General features: G+C 37.5%; 1 protein-coding gene across 1 annotated transcript in view; it reads left to right on the top strand.

The window, feature by feature from the left end:
* The window catches only part of LOC107700362 (protein FAM189A1-like), a 51,954-nt gene extending 34,851 nt beyond the window's left edge, over nt 1–17,103 (top strand). Inside the window, exons 2-4 of the mRNA XM_016501989.1 lie at nt 8,915–8,971; nt 16,940–17,001; nt 17,091–17,103. Coding sequence (XP_016357475.1) covers nt 8,915–8,971; nt 16,940–17,001; nt 17,091–17,103 — 132 coding nt within the window. The remainder of the gene's footprint in view (nt 1–8,914; nt 8,972–16,939; nt 17,002–17,090) is intronic.
* Nucleotides 17,104–20,539: the final 3,436 nt, after the last annotated feature.

A 20,539-nucleotide genomic window follows, 5' to 3' on the forward strand; every position in this document is an offset into this window, starting at 1 on the left:
AATGTGAAATGTGACCTGGACGTGTTCTTGAGAGGTTTAGTGAGGTTCACCAATTAGTTCTTAAAGACAATCAGTGGTCAGAGCAGAGACTCCAAACAGTTTCTGTGGTTATTGCGGTGTTGTAGTTATCAGAGGAGCTCAGCGTGTGCATACTGGCAGGGTCTCCAGAGGGGATCTGTGTGCAGAAAGTGGATGAACGTGAATAACAGCGTGAGAGAGAGAAAGAGAGAGAGGGGGAAAGAATGATTGAGATGCCCAACCCCCAGCAACACCAGGGAACCTGCTGTTATCCCACTGTTTCCATGGCAATGAGGATGAGCTGTTTGTTCTAAGCTCGGAACCGTGTGAGATGTTAGACAGGGAATAATGGTTTGTGGAATGAGAGAACGTGAGGAAGAGGAGGTGAATGACGGAGATAGAGCAACCAGATGAGAGCAACCATGAGTCTGTGTATAGTGCATTTTGAATGAGCTAAAAAAAACAAAACAAAAAAAAAACCACAACAAACTCAGCCTATCACGGTGGCCTTGACCTTCTCCTGTGAGCTCCATTGTTAGAGCTGGAATAAACTGCAGCTTTAGAGCTGTTTGAGGGTGGTGGAGTCTGTGTCTCAAGAGCCAACGTGATGGAGAAGGCACAGTGCAAACACAAGTGCTTTCTCTCCGTCTTATACATAAAGACACATTCACAACCCAGCCAACAAAAGAATCCTCTCCCCGTCATTTTTATTCATCTAGTTTTCTCATTCCATATTTTGAGTCCAAAAAACATTTCAGTGCTGTTGACTTGACTCTAATTAATTGAAGCAATGTTCTGCTGTTGGCACAGGACCGTATGTACAGGTACAGCTTTATTCATTTGCGAGGTGTGCCTGTGACAGCAGAATGCAATTTCTAAATTGAACACAGCGAGTCATGTGATCTGGTTGCTTTGAAACGAGCCAGAAGGATTTCTCGGCTGCCAGTTTTCCATGTGATATATCTGGAGTTGCCGAATGTCACCATCTTCAGGAGCTGATTTACTGACACTCTTTTTAATCCCCGGATTGTTCAATTTAATTAAGAAAGAGCACACGTTTCTCCCTGATGTGTCGCAAAGTTGGATGTGTCTCCTCCATAAACACTCAGGTTTGGATTTGTAGTACACTGGTGTTCTAGGAATCGATACTAAAATAGTTAAAAAAAAAAAAAGCACTGTTGTGCAACATTACTACTGTACTTTCTCAAAAACTGCTATTCCTATGAGAAGAGTTGGTTAGAATTGCATTAGAGAGAAACAAAGAGGTGTGTGTGTATGCACTACCATTCAAAAGTTTGGGGTCAGTAAGATTTTTAAAATGTTTAAAAGAAGTCTCTTATGCTCAGCAAGGCTGCATTTGAACAAAAATGCAACAAAAGAATAGTATTGTGAAATATTATTACAATTTCAAATAGCAGTTTTACATTTTAAAAGGTAATTTATTCCTGTGATGGAAAATCTGAATTTTCAGCATCATTACTCCAGTCTTCAGTGTCACATGATCCTTCAGAAATCATTCTAATATGCTGATTTGCTGCTCAAATGGTTGTGCTGCTTAATGGAAACTGCCATAGACTGTCTTTTTTCAGGCTTTTTATTTATTTACTTATTTATTTTTGATGAACAACCTTTGAGTAAATGGTATTTATTTGAAATAGCAATGTTTTGATGTTTTGTAACATTACAAATGCCTTTACTGTCATTTTTGTTCAATTTAATGCATTCTTACAGAATAAAAGAATCAGTTTATTTAGAAATGATTGATAATCTCTAAATTATTATTTTCATAATGCATCAATGTATAATGTATAGTGTTAGCGGAGAATGAATTTCCTTCATATATGTGAAGTGGACATTTTGACAGAAATAAATTAATGGAATCTAATCAAAATGAGAGCAGAATCAAATCCAGAGCTTGTGAATCAAAATTGAATCAGGCAATATGTCGATATATCGATACTCGGCTCTACTTATGTATACCACATATATCCACAATATTTCTCCCTGCAGGTATTCACACATGCAGACACACGACCCTGAGTCGAGTTTCCCTGTAACCTGCACAAAAATGCCTTTTCAGGACATGTTCTAGCTTTTCCAGAGAGATGTGTTCAACCTGATAAGAGTGCCCCCCCAACACGATTACATCTATGAGAAGGACAGCGATGGTTCTGTAATGTTATTAGATAGAAGCGAATCTGCCCAAGAGTTCAGCTTCTGAATACCATCTGGAGCTCAATGATACAGTCAGTGGTGGACTTCAGTTCTCTGCTGCTAGAGTGAGTGTGAGCAGAATCGGTTTACTACACATCCGCCACGTTCAAGAATGAATGGGGAAATTTCTCCTGTGAAAATTGCGAAAGTAGCATTTTTTTTTTTTACATCACATGGTTCTTATACCGTATGATTATATGTGTTCATATGAGTATGATCAGGGGTTCACAGTGAAGCTCTGTTCAGCGCAGTGCGTGTTGCATGTTGATATTGAAGGAGTAACTTCACTCTCTTCCTCTCTGAGGGGTAAATGGGAGATCATTACAAAGCTTGGAAAGTGTCCAGAAAGGGGTTTCCACGGCAACAGAACCACCGTTCCCATCCGTCCCTCTCTGTCTCTCTCTTTCTTTCCCTCCCTTTTAGGGAGTGATGTGTAAGTGTGTCGTGTCCTCATTCCAGGACCTTCGTTCAGTCACTCGCATAGCCTTGATGATCATTATCATATTTATGGATACATCCAAATGTTTTACATATTGAACTCAATTCGAGCCTTAGTATAAAGGTGATGAGCCATAAACCTTCATAAAATGCATATGTGAGTATGGATGATGCTTTATGCTTTCATGCACACACCTTCATAAATATGTATGTAAATCAAGATGATAGTCCACACACCTTCATTAGTATGTGAGTGAGGGATGCTAGGCTTGAGAAATATGCCTTGAAGTCATTCGCAGGCATTGCAGTGGACAGTGGGAGTATGCATTATTTATATCTAAGCACATATATGTAATCACAGTTTCCTTCTTAATTGAGGCAACTGAACCCCACGTTCTCCATGATGATGTCAGGAGAGCATGTGTGCTTCTCACACAAACCAGCAGGAGAAAATGAGAAATCTTGGACTCTCTCCAAACACACGACATGGACATCAGTTCAGCCACATATGAGCCCGGTTGAAATCTTCTCACTTACTTGACCATCCTGCTGCCATCACCAGAGGCCTGCTGATATCCTTACTGCAGCCGGAACAATAGTAGCAAGCAGCAGCTGTCTAAACAGCTGAGTGTAGCTGAGTCTATTGAGTAGAAGTGATTTGACAGATTGTGGTGCATGTTCTTGTGTTCTCTTATTTTGATTTGATCATTTTTGGCCTTCTGTCTGTCTGTCTTTTCTTGTGCTGGATGCTCAGCTTCTGAATAGTTTTGTTGCACCCTCAGGGTATCATGTAAAACGAAAACATCAGTGTCAGAGAGTATCAGATCATGCTGATTATCGGTACAGAGCTGAGTCAGGAAGATCATCCAATTGTATTAGCTAGTTTTGTTTGTTCTTTCCGTCAAGGGCATGTTGAACATTGTAGCATTTTTTATTGCTGATATTACTCTTTAAACTTGGGTGTACTCAGTGAATTGTTATGTCTGTGTACATATTAATGTATAATTTACATTTTGCACAAGCAGTCAGAATTGATTTTTTTTTCTTTTTATTTCAAAGGTTTGGGGTTGGTAAGATATTTAAAAGCTTTTGAAAGAAGTCTCTTCTGCTCACAAAGGCTGCATTTATTTAATCAGAAATACAGTAAGTACAGTACTATTTTGAAATGTTACAATTTTATACAATTTTAAATTACTGTTTTTCATTTTAATACATTTTAAAATGTAATTTATTTCTGTAATGGAAAAGCTGTTTTTTTTAGCAGCTATTACTTCAGTCTTCAGTATCACATGGTCCTTCAGAAATAATTTTAATATGCTGATTTGGTGCTCAAGAAACATTTCTCATTATTGTCACTTTTGAAAATTTGTGCCTCTCAATATTTTTGTGGAAACTCAGATTTATTTATTTATTTTTTACATTTTTTGATGAATAAAATGTTTGAAATAGAAATATTTTGTAACATTATCTTTACTGTCACATTTTATCAATTTAATGCATCAATGTATTATTACATTTCTTAAAAAAAAAAATAAAAAAATCTTACTGACCCCAAAATTTTGAAAGGAAGTGTACCTCAACTGAATACAGTCCAGTAACACCTTAATGAATGACTCTTATGAGACAGTTCTTTTTCTGATTCAGAACCTTACAGCACAACCAGTGTAGTTAGATTCCCGAATGGATGACTCTTATGTATGAGTCAGTCCTTTGTTGTGTCTCAGAACCATACAGCGTGACTTGTAGTCCAACCGATTCCAAACAAATTACTGTTACTCTATGAGTCTGTTCTTTTAATTTATCCAAACAATACACCAGTGTTCTGTAGTCTGATTCCTGATTGAATTACTATTATGAGATTGATTTTAGTAAATTAAAACCATACAGTGCAACCTCTGTAGTCCAATTAAATCCCAAACAAATGATGCTTATGAGCCAGTTCTTTTTAAATAATCAAAAACAAACACACTTGTTTGGTTGACTGCGGAACTGAATTTCTTCCTCAAAATAACAAAAAAAAAAACATATTAATGGACCATTAAATCTATCTATCTATCAAAAAACACGGTGAGTAAATATGTTCTGAGATCAACATTCTCACTGTCACCATTTTAGTTTTTATGGACACGTGGGTTGCTTCTCAAACGGAAGGCTGCGTCCTTCCTAGTTCAGTCCTTCAGAGTCTTGTAGGCTTGAGTCCTCCTCGGCATTAAACGCTAGAATGAGACAAGTAAGTGCGCGTGGCTATGTCACATATGTTCCCACCCTCATCATCACGGCACAAAAACACTAATAAAACTTAGTTTTAGAAAAATACTTTGTATTACAAATCTTTATATTATTTTGCTTTCTATTAATGCAATACAATCAATCCCAGTCGTCTAGTCTCTCCCCGTGGCTTAAATTATTGGCAGTTTAGCGTTTAGTAAGTAATTTACACCAAAACAAAATATAACATCTATCCTTTCATGTCCGAAAACATTATTTTTGTCTTACATTGCATAATAAATTCGGACAAGCTCAGTACTGTACTCAGTAATTTTCATGAAATGGAATGGGTACAAAGGATTGTGGGTGATTGAAGGTCGCGGAGGATACATCCCATGCATCCTTCAAATTCAGCTGAATGAAGGACGCGAAACGAAGGCTGCCTTCCAAGGATCCTTGCGACTGAGATGGCCTTCAGTGACGTTTGATGACGTGGCAGCCGAGATATGCAACCTTTGGAGGATGCAGCCTTCCATTTGAGAAGCACCCCTTGTTTCGGTGTTTTCCCATCTTCTGTTTTGTTTTAGTTCCTGTGTGCCCTTATTTGGTTATGTTCCTGATCTCGTTTAGCCTCATTAGTTTACCTCGAATCACCTGTGTTTAGTTAATTATCCTGATCTGTCTTTGTATTTAAGTTGCTCCCTTTTTGTCACTTGTTGTTCAGTCACCGTTATACTAAGTTGTGGTTTCCCTTGTGTATCTGCCTAAGTTTGAGTCCACTATTAAATTGAGAGTTTGGAGTTTCCCTGCTGTCTCCTTTGCCTTGCTTCAACACAACCTGTGACACTCGCAACATCCTTATGCTGTTATTTGTACTTGCACATTCTAAGAAATGTTTTTGTAACCTTTAAATAATGTTCTAATCACAACAAGAAAACTGGGCATTTTAATGTTCTTAGAATATTAAAAATAAACGTTCAAATAATGTAATTTGGGGTAAAAATAAAGTAAGTAGAATGCTGTAAGAAACATTTTTGTAACCTTTAAATATTTTTATAATCACAAACAAGAAAACTGGACGTTTCGACATTTTAGAATTATTTCAAAACAGCGTTTTTATAACAAAAATTTGTTAACTGAGCTCATCCTGTAGTTTTCAGTTCAAATGCTGTATCTCTCGCTCTCTCAACCTCTCTTTCTGTGTTAGGGGAGGGGGGTTGCTTTATATCACTGCTGTGCAAACAGTTTAGTGTGTGCATCCCTCAAGCAGCCAGTCGCCCACTACACCCGTACACTCTGCAGACCACACTCAATATGCAAACCACTACAAGTTTAGTTTTGATTTTGACAGCCAAGAGCAATTTCTCAAAGCGCACTGTGTTTGGTCCAGCACTGTTTGACAGTTTGTGCTCCCTCAGATTTTTCCTAATAGTCTAGTTTCAGCAGACTGGACTTGAGCTGAATCTGGTCCTTAGAGTCAAGTTGTCATTTGTGGTGTTTGCGATATGGGCTGTACGACATGTACATATATTAGACGGAGCAGCAGTACCCTGGTAATTGACTGAAGGGCTCTCTCTCCTCTCATAGCGCTGCTGACTGAGCTAAAAGGCTTTAGTGGCTAATGTCGGTGAGTGGTGCGTCTTAATCCTGTTGAGAGCGCAGCCGAGGGTGAAATCCTTCTTTCATTATTGCTTGCTATCGTTGGCTCTTTCCAAAAAAAAAAAAACGATTCAACCGCACAGGCAGGAAATCACCAGCAAGACTCCCCACCCAGGGCATAATATGTACTCTGCTGCACCTCTGGAGAAGTAGGGAATATGGGATTGATGGCTGCAGATGTTTTATGACTGTCATTTAACACACTTCTCAAATAAAGCCAAAAAAGGTTAAGCCGCATAACTTCTATCCTAAACTATATCCTCCTCCTATGCATTGTCCAACAAACCTGAGTATTACAGTTTGACCCTCTGCTGCCCAACTCACTCTACAGCATGTTAATAAACCTGCTCTCCTGGTGTGCTAAAAATTTACTAAATTCAGGCACAGAGATAAGAATAATAAGGGATAGTTGTCAATGGAGATTCATACGATGTTGGAGGGTTCAAGCGGTAGCAGGTTTTAATAGGCATTGTCCGTGAGGAGTGTGTGTGTGTGTGTGTTTCTGACAGTATCTGTGGTTTGCTGTCATTTACCACAGACAAACATTCTGACTCATCCCTCAGTACATAAATTTACATTTTTATAAACCCCGAGTCAGATAAAGGTAAAAATAGTTGGCTATCTGTTCATGATGGAGGGCCTGTTTTATTTATAATGCGCCTTTCTGTAGAGCATGGCGCTAGCAACACCAAGGCCATTGGTTCAATTCCCAGGGAAAATAATAACTGATTAAACGAGTACCTTGAATGTAATTGTAAGATGATAAAATTGTCTGCCAAATGCATGAATGTAAATGTAACTATCAGAAGAACATCAGCAAAAATATCCACAAAAACGGCTAACATTATATATTAATATAATACAATATAAAGTATGAAATCACCCCTTTAAATTAGACCTTAACTTCTGTTACATCATGAGATTGGACATTGTAACTAGAAAATATTTAGAAATATCCATTTATTTAATAAATTATTTTTTAAAAATTAAAGTTGTCATGTAACAGAAGAAGCGATGTATCTATAGGATTTGATTTTGCAAAACGCCTGAATATTCCTTTCAGTGAGCTCTTTTGTGCCGCTGATCTTTCCACACATACACCAGCCAGGCTTTTCCTCTCATTCAATCTTATCTTTAACTGACTCTTTCTCAGCAGCTTGGTTTAGTTTTCTCCCTCTCTTTCTCCCTCTCAATTGCTTCTGAAAGAGGATCAATAATTCAAGAGAGCAAATACAATGTGAACCGTTTCTCACATCATCTCTCTGAACATCTGTCATACACGCACTCTCTCTCATAAAACATAATCTCATGTCATATTTGTTATAAAAAAATTTATTTGTGTTGAAGAAATGTCTTACTGGCCCATGCATAATTTCTGAAAATACAGTAGGCATTGTGTTTTATGTTTTGCTAGCATTACTGCTCTAATATAATGTTGATTTGTTATTGTATTTTATTTATTTTTATTTATTTATTTATTTTATTTTTTATTTTTTGGAGACTTGGCCAGACCAATTAGCAGACCAAATCATGCTTAACAATACCTTACAAAAGTTTTCTCTTTGATATTTTCTTTCTGAATTACACATTGATCAGATTTCTTTGTTTTTTGCACTTTTCCTTTATGTTGGTGGTTGTTAATCCCATAGTGGTGTGTGATTGCACACGATGGCATAATCCTATAATCTTCAGTTCGATCGACTCCTCAGTCTCACTGATCTCACTGATCTTCTCTTTTGCCAGCAAACACATTTCAGTGACTGAGAATAAGTCAGCATTCACCTCCTACATATGAAGCACTATATATACCTAAGTGTTTTAATTCCATCTGTAGCATTATTCATAAACTGATTTTACATTATAAACTGCTGACAGCATCAGCTTCATTGCTAACGTTTCATTCCCAATTGGATTTAATGCTCTGCTCCTGTTGGTTTATGTGAGATGGCACTGTGATTGTAGCGCAGCACCGAGGTCCCATGGGTAAAAAGTGTGAATGAGGGAGAGAGGCCTGCTGGACTTGAGAGGTTAAAGGGTGAAGGAGCATGAGAGAGAGAGACTGAATGGAGTGCTGCTGGTTAATGAAGGGTGAAGGAGAAAAAGACAGAGAACAGAAAGAAACAAGAACTGCGGAGGATATAAAATAGTTAATGTTATTGCTATTTTTTTTCAACAGCATATCTACAGAATTCTCCTCCCTGCCATCCTGATGACCATATCATTCCCTGTACATGAAATATTGATAAAGTCACCTGTGATGGAGCTCACTTCCTTCTGTTTCCTTTAATGCTTGAGAAGTGATTTCTCTTGACAGTGTTGACGTTGAACGTGCTGCTCTGTTCTTTAGTCTCAAAAATCTGTTTTCTTTTTGTTTCAGGTGCTTTTGTCTGGACTGATCGGAGTGGTGTCATGGAAAAGACCACTTTCTTTGGTGGTAAGAAATGAATAATAGTATACTAATAAGCATGTAGTGTTTTCGTGTATTAGTTTGTCTGAATAAATTATTAAACTGCTAAAAACTAAAAATTTAATAAAAATTTGTAATTTATTTTCAGTATGAAGAATGGATGTTCATTTTGAGATTTGCTAAAGATTACACTTAACAGTGTTAATTAAATTATTAGCGTTTTTAAAGATTAACCTTAAAGCAGCACTATGTAACTTTTGGCGCTCTAGCGGTTAATAAACAGAACTGCACACATCCCGCGGAAGAACATTCCAACCGGAGCTACTTCTCTAAGTTTATGTCTATGGCGATTCACGCAGGTATGTGTTACTCCGCAGCGGTGACGACCCGACCAGGCTACAATAGTCCAAATATAAGTACTTATTATAAGTGTACCATAGTGATTCGGAATAAGACAAAAACGCGGTTTGGAAGATGAATTCATGATGTACTCGCTCATTATATACATTTTGCTAATTTTGAACACAGAAAAAGTTACATAGTGCTGCGTTAACTCAGCATTAGATGATGGCAAAGGCATTCTGAATGTAAAAGTAGAGGAAATGAACATGTAAAATCAAATACATGTACAATCAAAAAAAAACAAACTAATATATCTAATATTGGCCAATAATAGTTATATTGTGCATCATTTAATTCTTGAATTATTATGTTTATTAACCCCCAGTTGTGAATATATTGTTACGCCTTTTTATTTTCGAAGGCACAAAGTCTTTAGTGATTTCTTTCTTCCATTCGTAATATACCGTTACCAGTACATGACATGCACATATATGTTAGACTTACAGAGGCTAATTTTCCTCTTTGCCCTCTGCCCTGTCTGAATTTTGCTGAGGATTTGTTCGGTTGTGTGATGCTAAGGCATTATCACAGCGAGCACTATCAGGAGGGAGCTGGTGGGCTTCTGATTGCCTGTCATGTAGTGCTCTGTAGACAGTGTGAACGTCTGAGCGGAGCATGCACAGATCCAGCCTGGCAGTCAGTGGAATGGGAATGGAATGTAAAGTATATGCATTGGGTTTTGCTCTGTTCAGCCAGCCATTCTGCTCATGCATAATTGCAGCAGGGATTGGGCACGCTGGCTGAATTTTTCATGCCTCTTGTTCTGTGGGATGGGCTGGCTCCGGAGGGAGCATTAATGGAGAATGTACAAGTTTACAGATTGCAAAATGGGTGGGATGTTGTTAAATCCATACCCTGACACAAAATCACACGCGTAAGACAAATGCATACACAGACAATTGCTCTCAGTGGTTCACTCAATGGCAGACAATGCTCTGTACGTTAAAAAATATTCTGTCGTCATTTACTCACCCTCATGTAATTCTAAATAATTTTCTTTCTTCCATAGACCACAAAAGAAGATGTTAGGCAGGATGTTTACACTGCTCTTTTTCATTCAATGAAAGTGAATGGTGACCAAAAAAAAATTAATCAGTGGTCCATATGACTTGTGCACTATATTTTTATTTTAAGTCATCATTTTCCCTTCTATTGTAGATATCAAATGTCATTGACAGCTCCTCATTCACTGTCATTGAATGGAAAAGAACAGCATAAACAATATACTAAACATCTCATTTGCACAGGGTCACTTTTTACATTTTATGTAAAACAGAAAGGAATTCAAACAGGCTCAACAATTCAACATGAAGGCGAATAAATGATGTCAGATGTTTTATTTTTCAGTTAACTATACCATTAACTAACCTTTGCACCACAATTTTTCACCATATCATCAAAACTGCCAACACTGCTCTGAACATGCTTGTCTGATTCTTGTATCACTGAAGTGTTTACTATGGGTTGGAGCAACATATTAACTCTGCTCAGATGTGATGCATTATTATTTTAAACTATTTGAGATTTAGTAAAAACACTTAAGCTGAAAATATACCAATGTTGATGTTTTTCCTATTTGGGTGTGGCATGTTTTGCTGTTGTCCTGACTTGTTCTTTTAAGCCTGATGATTATGCTCTTTATATTTTATATTAAATTATATATTCAGCTTATTTCCTCTGATGCCTTTTGTATTATTTGTATAGTGGTCACATAATGTCATATTTCTCCTCATCTCTGGACTGTCGTTCTGGGGAGATCAAGATCTCATTAGATGATTATCTTTCTCTCTTCTCACTATCTGTCTCTCACTCTATGAGTCTCTTTCTCTTTTTTTCTGTATGATCTCTCTGGCCTTCTCTTAGTAGTACACAAGTCTAGATCAAAGAATGAGATGAGTTACAGCATGAGATAGATATGTCTCTCTGTGGGATTCAGGTAAACACGGCATTTTATGGCCGAGATGAAGTACTGTAGTTTAGCAACAGACCCCAGACTCCATCAGCACGAGGTAACGGAAGCTTGAGTAGTTTGTTGTTTATCTGCACAAATTATTTCCTCATACACACCGCGCACATGCATGGAATCCTCTGGAAGTCGTCCTCAAATTCCATGCTTTACTTCAAAACGCCTGGGCATTTGACTAAATTGCCTCTGCTGTTAATGAATCTACAGTAAACACTTTGCACACATATGGTATCTTGCAGTCCAGGAAATGTAGAAGTGGTCTGATGGACAGATCTTGTAAAGGGTTCAAGACTGGCTGATTCGAGAGGAATCCCTCTCAGCTGTAGCCTATTACAGCATTGAAAGCAAAGAAGTGTACAGGGCTGGCAAGTGTGTCATCCGGAGTGTTTTCTCTTGACTTCAGGGACTGTCATTGAACCTGGCTCTGCAGATCTCAGCCAGGGGATTGCCGATCAGCCGGTGAATTCCACAGTCTTTCCTCATGGGGGCAAGTGTCTCCATTCACATGGGCCAGTGATGATGATTGAGTTATCAATAGGACTCTGTCCATTCAGTCCTGTAACACGGGAAAGCGTGGCACAGTTGAACGCTGTCAAGGCAGAGAAAGATTGATGAGGCTCTCCTCCTGCATACCTAGCGGAGGGGGGAATTAATCAGCTTTTAAAGGTGTCTGACGGGGGGGGGGTAGTAGCCACATTAATTTATTGCAGAAACGAAAATGGCAGGAGAGCACAGTATTCACATGGACTGAGGTTTATTAAACAGTCTCATCTTCAACACAGTAATGCACAGCAGGACAGTAGACATTTCACACACCTATGAAAAGATGACCTTGATTAAAAACCGGTTGAATGAACTTGAAAGGACATTGATTGACATTCATTCTCATGTGTGCAGGCCTGTAGACTGTAGTGATATTGACACGCCTGTTATCAGCAAAGCAACCCTTTAATGGATCTATGACTTTGCACGGATCTGCGACAATAATGATCTCCTTAAAACTGTGGTTAAAATGAACCTGGATCCCGGTTCATGAATTATTAAAGCTTGTTTGTGTCCTGTTTGTCTGAATTGATTTAGATTCATTTTGTGTGTTTGGAGGGACTGAAAGCATGTAGAGAGGCCTATCTCTGCTCGTCATCAATTATTAGTTTTCATTAGGGGTGTACTGTATATGTGTGCTTTTTTTCGCTAAATGTCTTGGTGAATTGTGAAATTTGGTCACATGTCCTTTGGTATGGTTCCATTTCCTGAAGTACGCTGAACACACCAAAGTAATGGAGGGACAAAATGTATGCTATATTAATGCATCTACTCCAGAAATATTTGGATTTGGTGGATTTTTACAACTAAAAAAATACATTATATTACATTTGAGTGGAGTGTTATAGTAATTTTAATCAATGCTTTTTTTAAAAGTACATTTTCTTTGACATTGATGAATCACAATACATTGATGCATTTTACACCCCTGGTTTTCTTTTCTTTTTTACACCCCTAATTAAATGTCAGGTGGTTTGTTTGTTGTAATATATGAATATATTGTTTATTTAATTGTGCATGCTCATTTATCTTGTTTTTACAATTAGATGGCAGTGCCATCATCTAATACTCCTCACAAGTGCAGTTTTTGTATGTTTGTTTGTTTTTGGATGTGAGGGCATTCCTGAAGGTATTATTTTACAAAACTGAATTGCAGCAGTTTTGTAAAAAATCATGTTAAAAGTAATGTGTAAATCATCCTCACTCTGCTTTTTTGCTAGTATGATAGAAGCAGGACACACAAATGTGCTTTAGAGAATTCAAAGCATGAATTTTCTTAATGTAGGATTACAGGAAGTAATAAATCTAGTCTCCCTCTGATGCAGTGCAGTGTAGGGTACCATCAAGAAGCCATGAAAGATCAGTGAGGCCAGTTCTGTTTAAGATAAGGTCAATGATATTGAACGTATGTATGTTTATAGGCCAATACTGACTGCAGGGAGGAACATGGAGCATGCATGTTGTGAAATTACTTTTCGGTGGTGTTTTTCCCATGTTCCTCTCTGCTTTTGCATTCATTAACCTTTCCACTGACAGATTCCAGCCTCATATGTGCTTCTCTCTGAGTACCATGTGATTAATCTGATGCCTATGGGCCGCTCAGAGACTGCAGTGATATTACTTTCAGAACGGCCTCAATCACTCTCAACTCCTCATGACCCTTATGATATTTACCCTGCACCACACATATGCTGTACTCCTAAACATTCCTTTAATATTTCCCACAATCTTTCTCAAGGGCATGCATGGAGTTTCAGCTGCCTCCCTCCTGCTGGTCCAGTTGACTAGGCTGAAAATTGTTTGCTTTTTCTGATTATTAATATAATCTGGGTTCCTGTCTTTTGTTTTGAGAATTTTACCTGTCAGTGTGAGACTTGGGGATTCAATAATCTCTTTTATATTTGAGTCTGATATTGTTTCAGATGTTTTGAGAACTGAACCTGAGGTCCTGGATTAATATTTTATAGTGTTTGGGGTTGTTGTAAGGATGAGTTCTATGGAGCACTGCCAGAGAGTGTGTGTGTTTTGTTTGCGTATATGTCCCAGGAGTGGTGTGTTTCCTGGTAGAGTGAGTCTGTTCGGTTTCTGAGATACTCTTTCTCTGGCTTCTCTCTGCTCTTTCTGTCTGTCAGTATATTGCTGGAGTTCAGGATTGTGTTATCCTGAGGGAGGAGAACGAGTGCCCTAAAGAGTATCCCATTATTGACTGTGTACAACAGTAGTTTTCAAACTGCTGTAGACAACACAACCCTAGAAATTTACAAAAATATAAACGTTGTTCAAATTCATATCTAATTTGCATTACCGAATAAATCTTTCATGCTAAGCCAGGCTGCTTTTATTTAATAAAAAATACAGTAAAATCAATAGTATTGTAAAATATTATTACACTTTAAAAGAGCTTTTTACTATTTGAATATATTTGAAAAATCCTGTGATGGCAAAGCTGAATTTTCAGCAGCCATCACTCCAGTCTTCAGTTTCACATGATAATTCAGACATCATTCTAATACTCTGATTTGGTCCATATTAAAAACATGTCTTATTATCAGTGTTGAAAACTGTAGTTGGTGCTTTATTTATTTATTTATTGTGGAAACCATGATACATTTTATTTCAGGGTTATTTGATGAATAGAAGTTCAAAATAACATAATTTATTTGATATAAACATTTGTAACATTTATATATTACTGTAAATTTTGATCAAATTAATGAAAGAAAAATTGTTTGTATTTTTGTATTATTTATTATTTTCTGTTTTTTTTGTATTATTTTAGTTTGTTTTTTTTTAGCTAAATATATTTCATTATTATATTATAAATAAATTGATGTCATAATAAATGCAAAATGATTATTTAACTGGATTAAAAAACCTCTAAATGTTACTTTGGTGTATGTATTGAGTTTTAGGGTTTTTGCTCATATCTGCAATATGCCTGTCAAAGGACTTTTGAGGCTCTTGCAGCAGCATGATTTATCTCAACTCTAGGAAAATTGATATTTAATACAAAATATTGTGTTATGTGTATGTTACTCACAAGCTTGCACTCAAAGAGATTGCTGTTTGCCTAGAGCTAAAACATATAGAGTAAATATAGATAACTAGGTGGTATAGTTCTGATATTCTGATATGATTGGTGGTACATGTTGACACCAAGCGTTTTCACCCAGCATTTCAGATTCACTGTGTTATATTATTTATCACTCTAATATCTTTCTTAGTACTGTTCTGCAGTTTAAACAATGGTGTTTTACCACAGTTTTGGGCTGACCTCTCGTTTGATGGAAAGCAGCAGTGCTGGAATCTGCCAACATGTTTCCTGTTCTATGTTTATTCATCTTAACAAGGAATTAAGTGCCTTTCACTTTCCATCCTATTCATACAAGTGCAACACGTGAATGTGAGAGTGTCAAGAGAAACAATATATTTTCTCTTTTTCTGCTTCAGAGGGAGCATTTGAATATCGCTGTGTGCCCAGTGCAGATTTGTTCTCATCTCCAAGGCAACCCTGCAGCAGGAAGGCAAGATCATTCATAATGTAGAGTCCAGCTGGAGGCAAGAGCTTATGGGGCTTTAGCGTATCGGTCAAGCTGGCAGCTGGGATTCAGAAGCAGCTGAAAAATACCTAAAAATTGTGATTTGGAGATAAATGCTCTAAGCATCTTCTATCATGGTAGCGTGTGAGGCTTTGTTAAGGTTGGTTTAGCACAGCAGCACCTCAGGGGCCTTTTGAGAAGCAGTGACCAGTGGAAGGACAGGGGATAACATGGAGAGGTGAGGAGGGTGTGATAACCAGGCCAAGTGGAGGATCTGGCCTGAGCCTCTATTAATGTTGATGTTAGAAGGATGTCATTTTGATGAGATTATCTTATCACACTAAGACAGCAGTGTGAACATATGAACATTTACCATGGATTTCTATTGCAACTGTTGATTGACATATAAAAAATTACAGTCATTTCACCTAAATGTTTTCTTAATGTATTTTTGTTTTTACAATTTATATAATTAGATGTTGAAGATTCTTGCAGAAATTTGAAAGCGTACAACTCTCTATGGTGCTATGGGATAATTTTGTTGCGCAATAACTTACACACAGCACAGGATTTAAAAATATGTGCAGATGATACATTGTTCCAGTTCCTGTTTTTTCTCATTTTTTTACATTATGCACAATTATGCACAATACCACGCCGAAATTCAAGCCCTGATATACTGGAGGTACCACCTCAGTGGCAGATTTTGTAACTTTGTTTTCTGAGAGTGTATATTCCAAAGTATTGTCAATTTCCAAATTGTCAACATATCCAAATGTAATGAATTTTATTTTTTTGTCGTGTACATTGCAATTAAATATTTTTTTATAATTAAGATCAATTCATTTTATTAATTTTAATGCCCCCTTTGAAAAAAAAATAGTTCTAAAGCCATGATAATGATATTTAATATTTAGAGATAAGGAACCATAATTGGTAACTACGCGCATAATTGCTATGATAAAATTTCTTAGGATAAATTTTATTTGAAACTGTCCTAAAATGCTATCTACGTTATATGTGGGGCTCCAGATACTCATTGACTTAAAACTGAGTTACTCAAAAACCTAAAAGCACCTGTTCCTATTTTTTTTCATTTATCGCCTCTATGGGGGATTTGTTAGTATGCTGAATAGCAACATTTTTGCAAACCCCTTTCAGTTCAGCATTTTGCAGCATTGTAGTAATTGTCATCTCTTTATAGATACAGAACAGATAAGGAGGCGTGTATATATTTCCTGAATTATTTGACATCTGACTCACAGTGGGGTCCAATTTTGATCATTTAACAGACAATTACCCCGGATCTTACCACTCTGTATGCGTAAAAAGCACATCGCTGGCATTCAGCTCTGCTTCAATCAGTCTTTCCCTGTCTTTTACAGCTGGCAGCTGTCTTCCTGTCTCTATAACGTGCGGTTTCCGGAAGCCCTGACACTGGTCTTAAATGCTGATTTTAATCAGCTAATTACTAGTAAAATGAGGTAATTAGCAGTTTGAGCCAGGAGTACAGATGCCAGTCACAGAGGCCTCTCTCTCCCACAGCTGCCATGGCTGCAGGAAGTACCTCGGACACAGGGAGAGGAGTTTGAGTGGGAGATTGACAGGTGAATAGTGCTGGGAGTTTCCTGTTGGAATTGAAGTGTAATTTGTGTTTCACTGTTCTCATTAGATTTATTGTGTCATATAACTCCAGGACTTTTGGCTAGCTGTGCATGTGGGTGGTGTATTAGACCTGTCTCAGTATGGCAGCACAGTAGAGTGGCCTTGTTCTGCAGTCAAGCAAAGTGTCTGTAAGCTAAGCTGCATTCATTAGCTCTTGTTTGGTTTAGCTCACATATAAAACAGGAAACCTCAGGCTTGGTTTTGGACTTTAGACCACTTGGCTATTTAATAAATCTAATGTGGTTATTAACTGGCTGAAAACTGATCCCTTTTAAGAGACAGAAGAAATTGCACTAGCATTGATTTAATTATTGTTCTTTGTGTTTTTCTCTGAGGGTGGAGGGTTACATCTGGTGTTTTCTTTCAGTGAAAGAACAAAGCCCGGATGGACTTTTTTTCATTAACAAATAACGTTGTCACTGAGAGGCATGTGTGTGATTGCCTACAGAGAACAGCAGTGATGGCTGCAGTAAATGAGTGTGTCAGCTGTATTTACGGTACAGTGGTGTAACCTCAGTCCTCCTCTCTGGTTGTACTGTCTCAGGAGAGCCCCAGACCAGATGGGACTCACCACAATTGTGAATCTTCCAACCACAGAACCTTACTTCAATTTCATTATGGTCACAATCCGTTTTATGGTCTACTACAGCAAATACACAAGTGAATATTTTTTTTAGAAAATTTTCTAACTTCTGCATTTTGAAACAAGATGAACCAATGTCAGCAAACTTGGATGCAAAATGATTCACAGGCAAGGAGTGTTTCTGATGGATAAAAAATGTCTCCCATGACTGATTGATTTATTTATTTATAATATCTTAATATCTTCATGCATTTAGCAGATTAGAGCTGGACAATAATAAGGTTTGCATTTTGCGACATTATAATCAATCAGTTGAGATTTTCTATACATTATATATTGCTTTACATGAATGTACATTTTACATGTATTTATTTAGTTATTTATTATATTTACACAGCCTAGGACTGTCATTGAGACTGTGATTAGGTGGTGTTTAAACTTGGTCTCTTCCTGCATTTTGATGGACCGGTTTGCTATCCGATTGAGTATGCACATTCGCACTTAATTTCTTAAATTATTCTCTTCAAAACAGATATAAATGACTTGCAGGCTCCCAAACTTCTGACGTAGTTTTGTTTGGAAGGAGTAAAGGCCTGTTCAAACCACAAATAATAACTATAGACATAACTATAACAATATTAACTATAACTTTATTACTTCTTTAAATGCTCAAGCTCTTTGTAGTTAGGTGGATTCTGATTGGCTGTTGTGGACAAAAATTATTCTTAAATCATTATCAATGATATTGCTCTTCCAAGTTATAGTGTGTTGGGTATTGGGTGTGAATGAGCCTTGAAGTTGAAAAAATGTGGCCTGACTAAACAGATACACTTGGTCTTGTGTCTTGTATGCATATCGAATCACCTCCTGAGGGCCTCTCTTTGTTAGCTTTTATTTTTCTTTTTCTTTTTTTAACTTGTTTTCAAAAAATCTCCAGATGGTAATTTCTAGTTTGAATTAGTTTTAGAGGGCATTTACATTTGCATCAAGTGACAACTTGTAAATACCCTCTTTGGTTACCAATTTCAGTTATATCTGTCAGGTAGCAGGGATATTAAACCTGTCATGCTTTCCATTTGGAAAGTTATTGAAATGTAGTTACTAAAAGCCAACAGATTGATTTAGAGATTGATCTTTATCTTAAAGCACCTAAAAAAACATTATGCTGGATGTGTACATGTTCTCCTCAGCTTTCTGCTGCTCACTGAAAATAAATGTTTGGATATCCAGGGCAGCTTCGAAGCCTCAATCACAGCTCGACTGTGACAAAGTTTGACACACGTGTCACAGCCTCATTCTGACTCTTTCCTTTTCTTCCTTTTCCTTCTCTCTTTTACGCTCCACCTCAACCCATCACTCCATTTAACTCCTTCACAAACAGACTGGCAGGAAGCCCTCTCATCCGCATCTGATTACAGTGTGCATAGCACACCTATAAACATTTCTGACATGAAAAGAGAAATCATTTGTGCCTCTGTGTGTTCATGCACACGTGCATGTTTGTTTGTGTATGCATATGCCTCTCTGAATTAATGCAAATGCATCTGGTCTAAGTGTGAATGCATTTGTGGTGTAAACAACACATAACAATAAGAGGAAGATCGAATAGATATTTACAGAACTCAGGTGTCTCTCAGGTTTTCTTGTTTGGATTTGTCCTGTCAAATATCTTTATTGTCAAATGTCTCTCTCTCTCTCTTGCTCCAGCAGCTAGCTAGACACTCATAAATGTTAACAAAAACAGCAGACTCCTTTGGATAATTACCCAAACACCCACACACTGTGTTACAGCTCATCCTAAGCCTTCTGGGAATACTGTCTCATTTATGCTAGTTTCCCCCGCCTCCTGGAATCCCTCTTCAAATTATGACTTTTATAAATGAGAATAACAGATGATGGTTTGTGTATGCTGTTAAAAACTCCACATATCAGCTTCTCTCTTATTTATTTCTAGTTGGTTACTGAATACTGATGCGGTGTAGGTGTCCTATCCATTCTCTAGGGTAATAATTTGTTTGCGAATACTGTAGTAATGAATCTTTATTTGTTAGTGCTGGGAGCTTCATACATCTTTTTGTTCTACTAAACACAAGCAGATAACAGAGGGGTGTTGTTGACTCTCCTCTTTCACCTGTCCGCCTGGCATGGAATGATGTGATCTTCATGCAGCAGGTGGCCCTTCCACACTGTGCTTTGACTCTTGTCACAAATGGAGTAGCACGCTGACAGCAGGGTGTTTGTAAGTCGTCCACTTGCATGAAGGCTTTTCTGTCTCCATGCTGCTACCTGAGTCATATGCCCCAGGGAGGAAAAAAGACAAAGGAAAAAAGAATGAGATTTAGGACAGACTTGTATTAGCATAATGTTTAAATTGCTTTTTCATATAAAAAAAATGTGTGTGTGTGTATATATATATATACAGTGGGTACGGAAAGTATTCAGACCCCCTTAAATTTTTCACTCTTTGTTATATTGCAGCCATTTGCTAAAATCATTTAAGTTATTTTTTTTTCCTCATTAATGTACACACAGCACCCCATATTGACAGAAAAACACAGAATCGTTGACATTTTTGCAGATTTATTAAAAAAGAAAAACTGAAATATCACATGGTCCTAAGTATTCAGACCCTTTGCTCAGTATTTAGTAGAAGCACCCTTTTGATCTAATACAGCCATGAGTCTTTTTGGGAAAGATGCAACAAGTTTTTCACACCTGGATTTGGGGATCCTCTGCCATTCCTCCTTGCAGATCCTCTCCAGTTCTGTCAGGTTGGATGGTAAACGTTGGTGGACAGCCATTTTTAGGTCTCTCCAGAGATGCTCAATTGGGTTTAAGTCAGGGCTCTGGCTGGGCCATTCAAGAACAGTCACAGAGTTGTTGTGAAGCCACTCCTT

This window comes from Sinocyclocheilus anshuiensis, unplaced genomic scaffold (genome assembly GCF_001515605.1).
Source record: "Sinocyclocheilus anshuiensis isolate Anshui unplaced genomic scaffold, SAMN03320099.WGS_v1.1 scaffold154, whole genome shotgun sequence".
In the NCBI taxonomy this organism is placed as follows: domain Eukaryota; kingdom Metazoa; phylum Chordata; class Actinopteri; order Cypriniformes; family Cyprinidae; genus Sinocyclocheilus; species Sinocyclocheilus anshuiensis.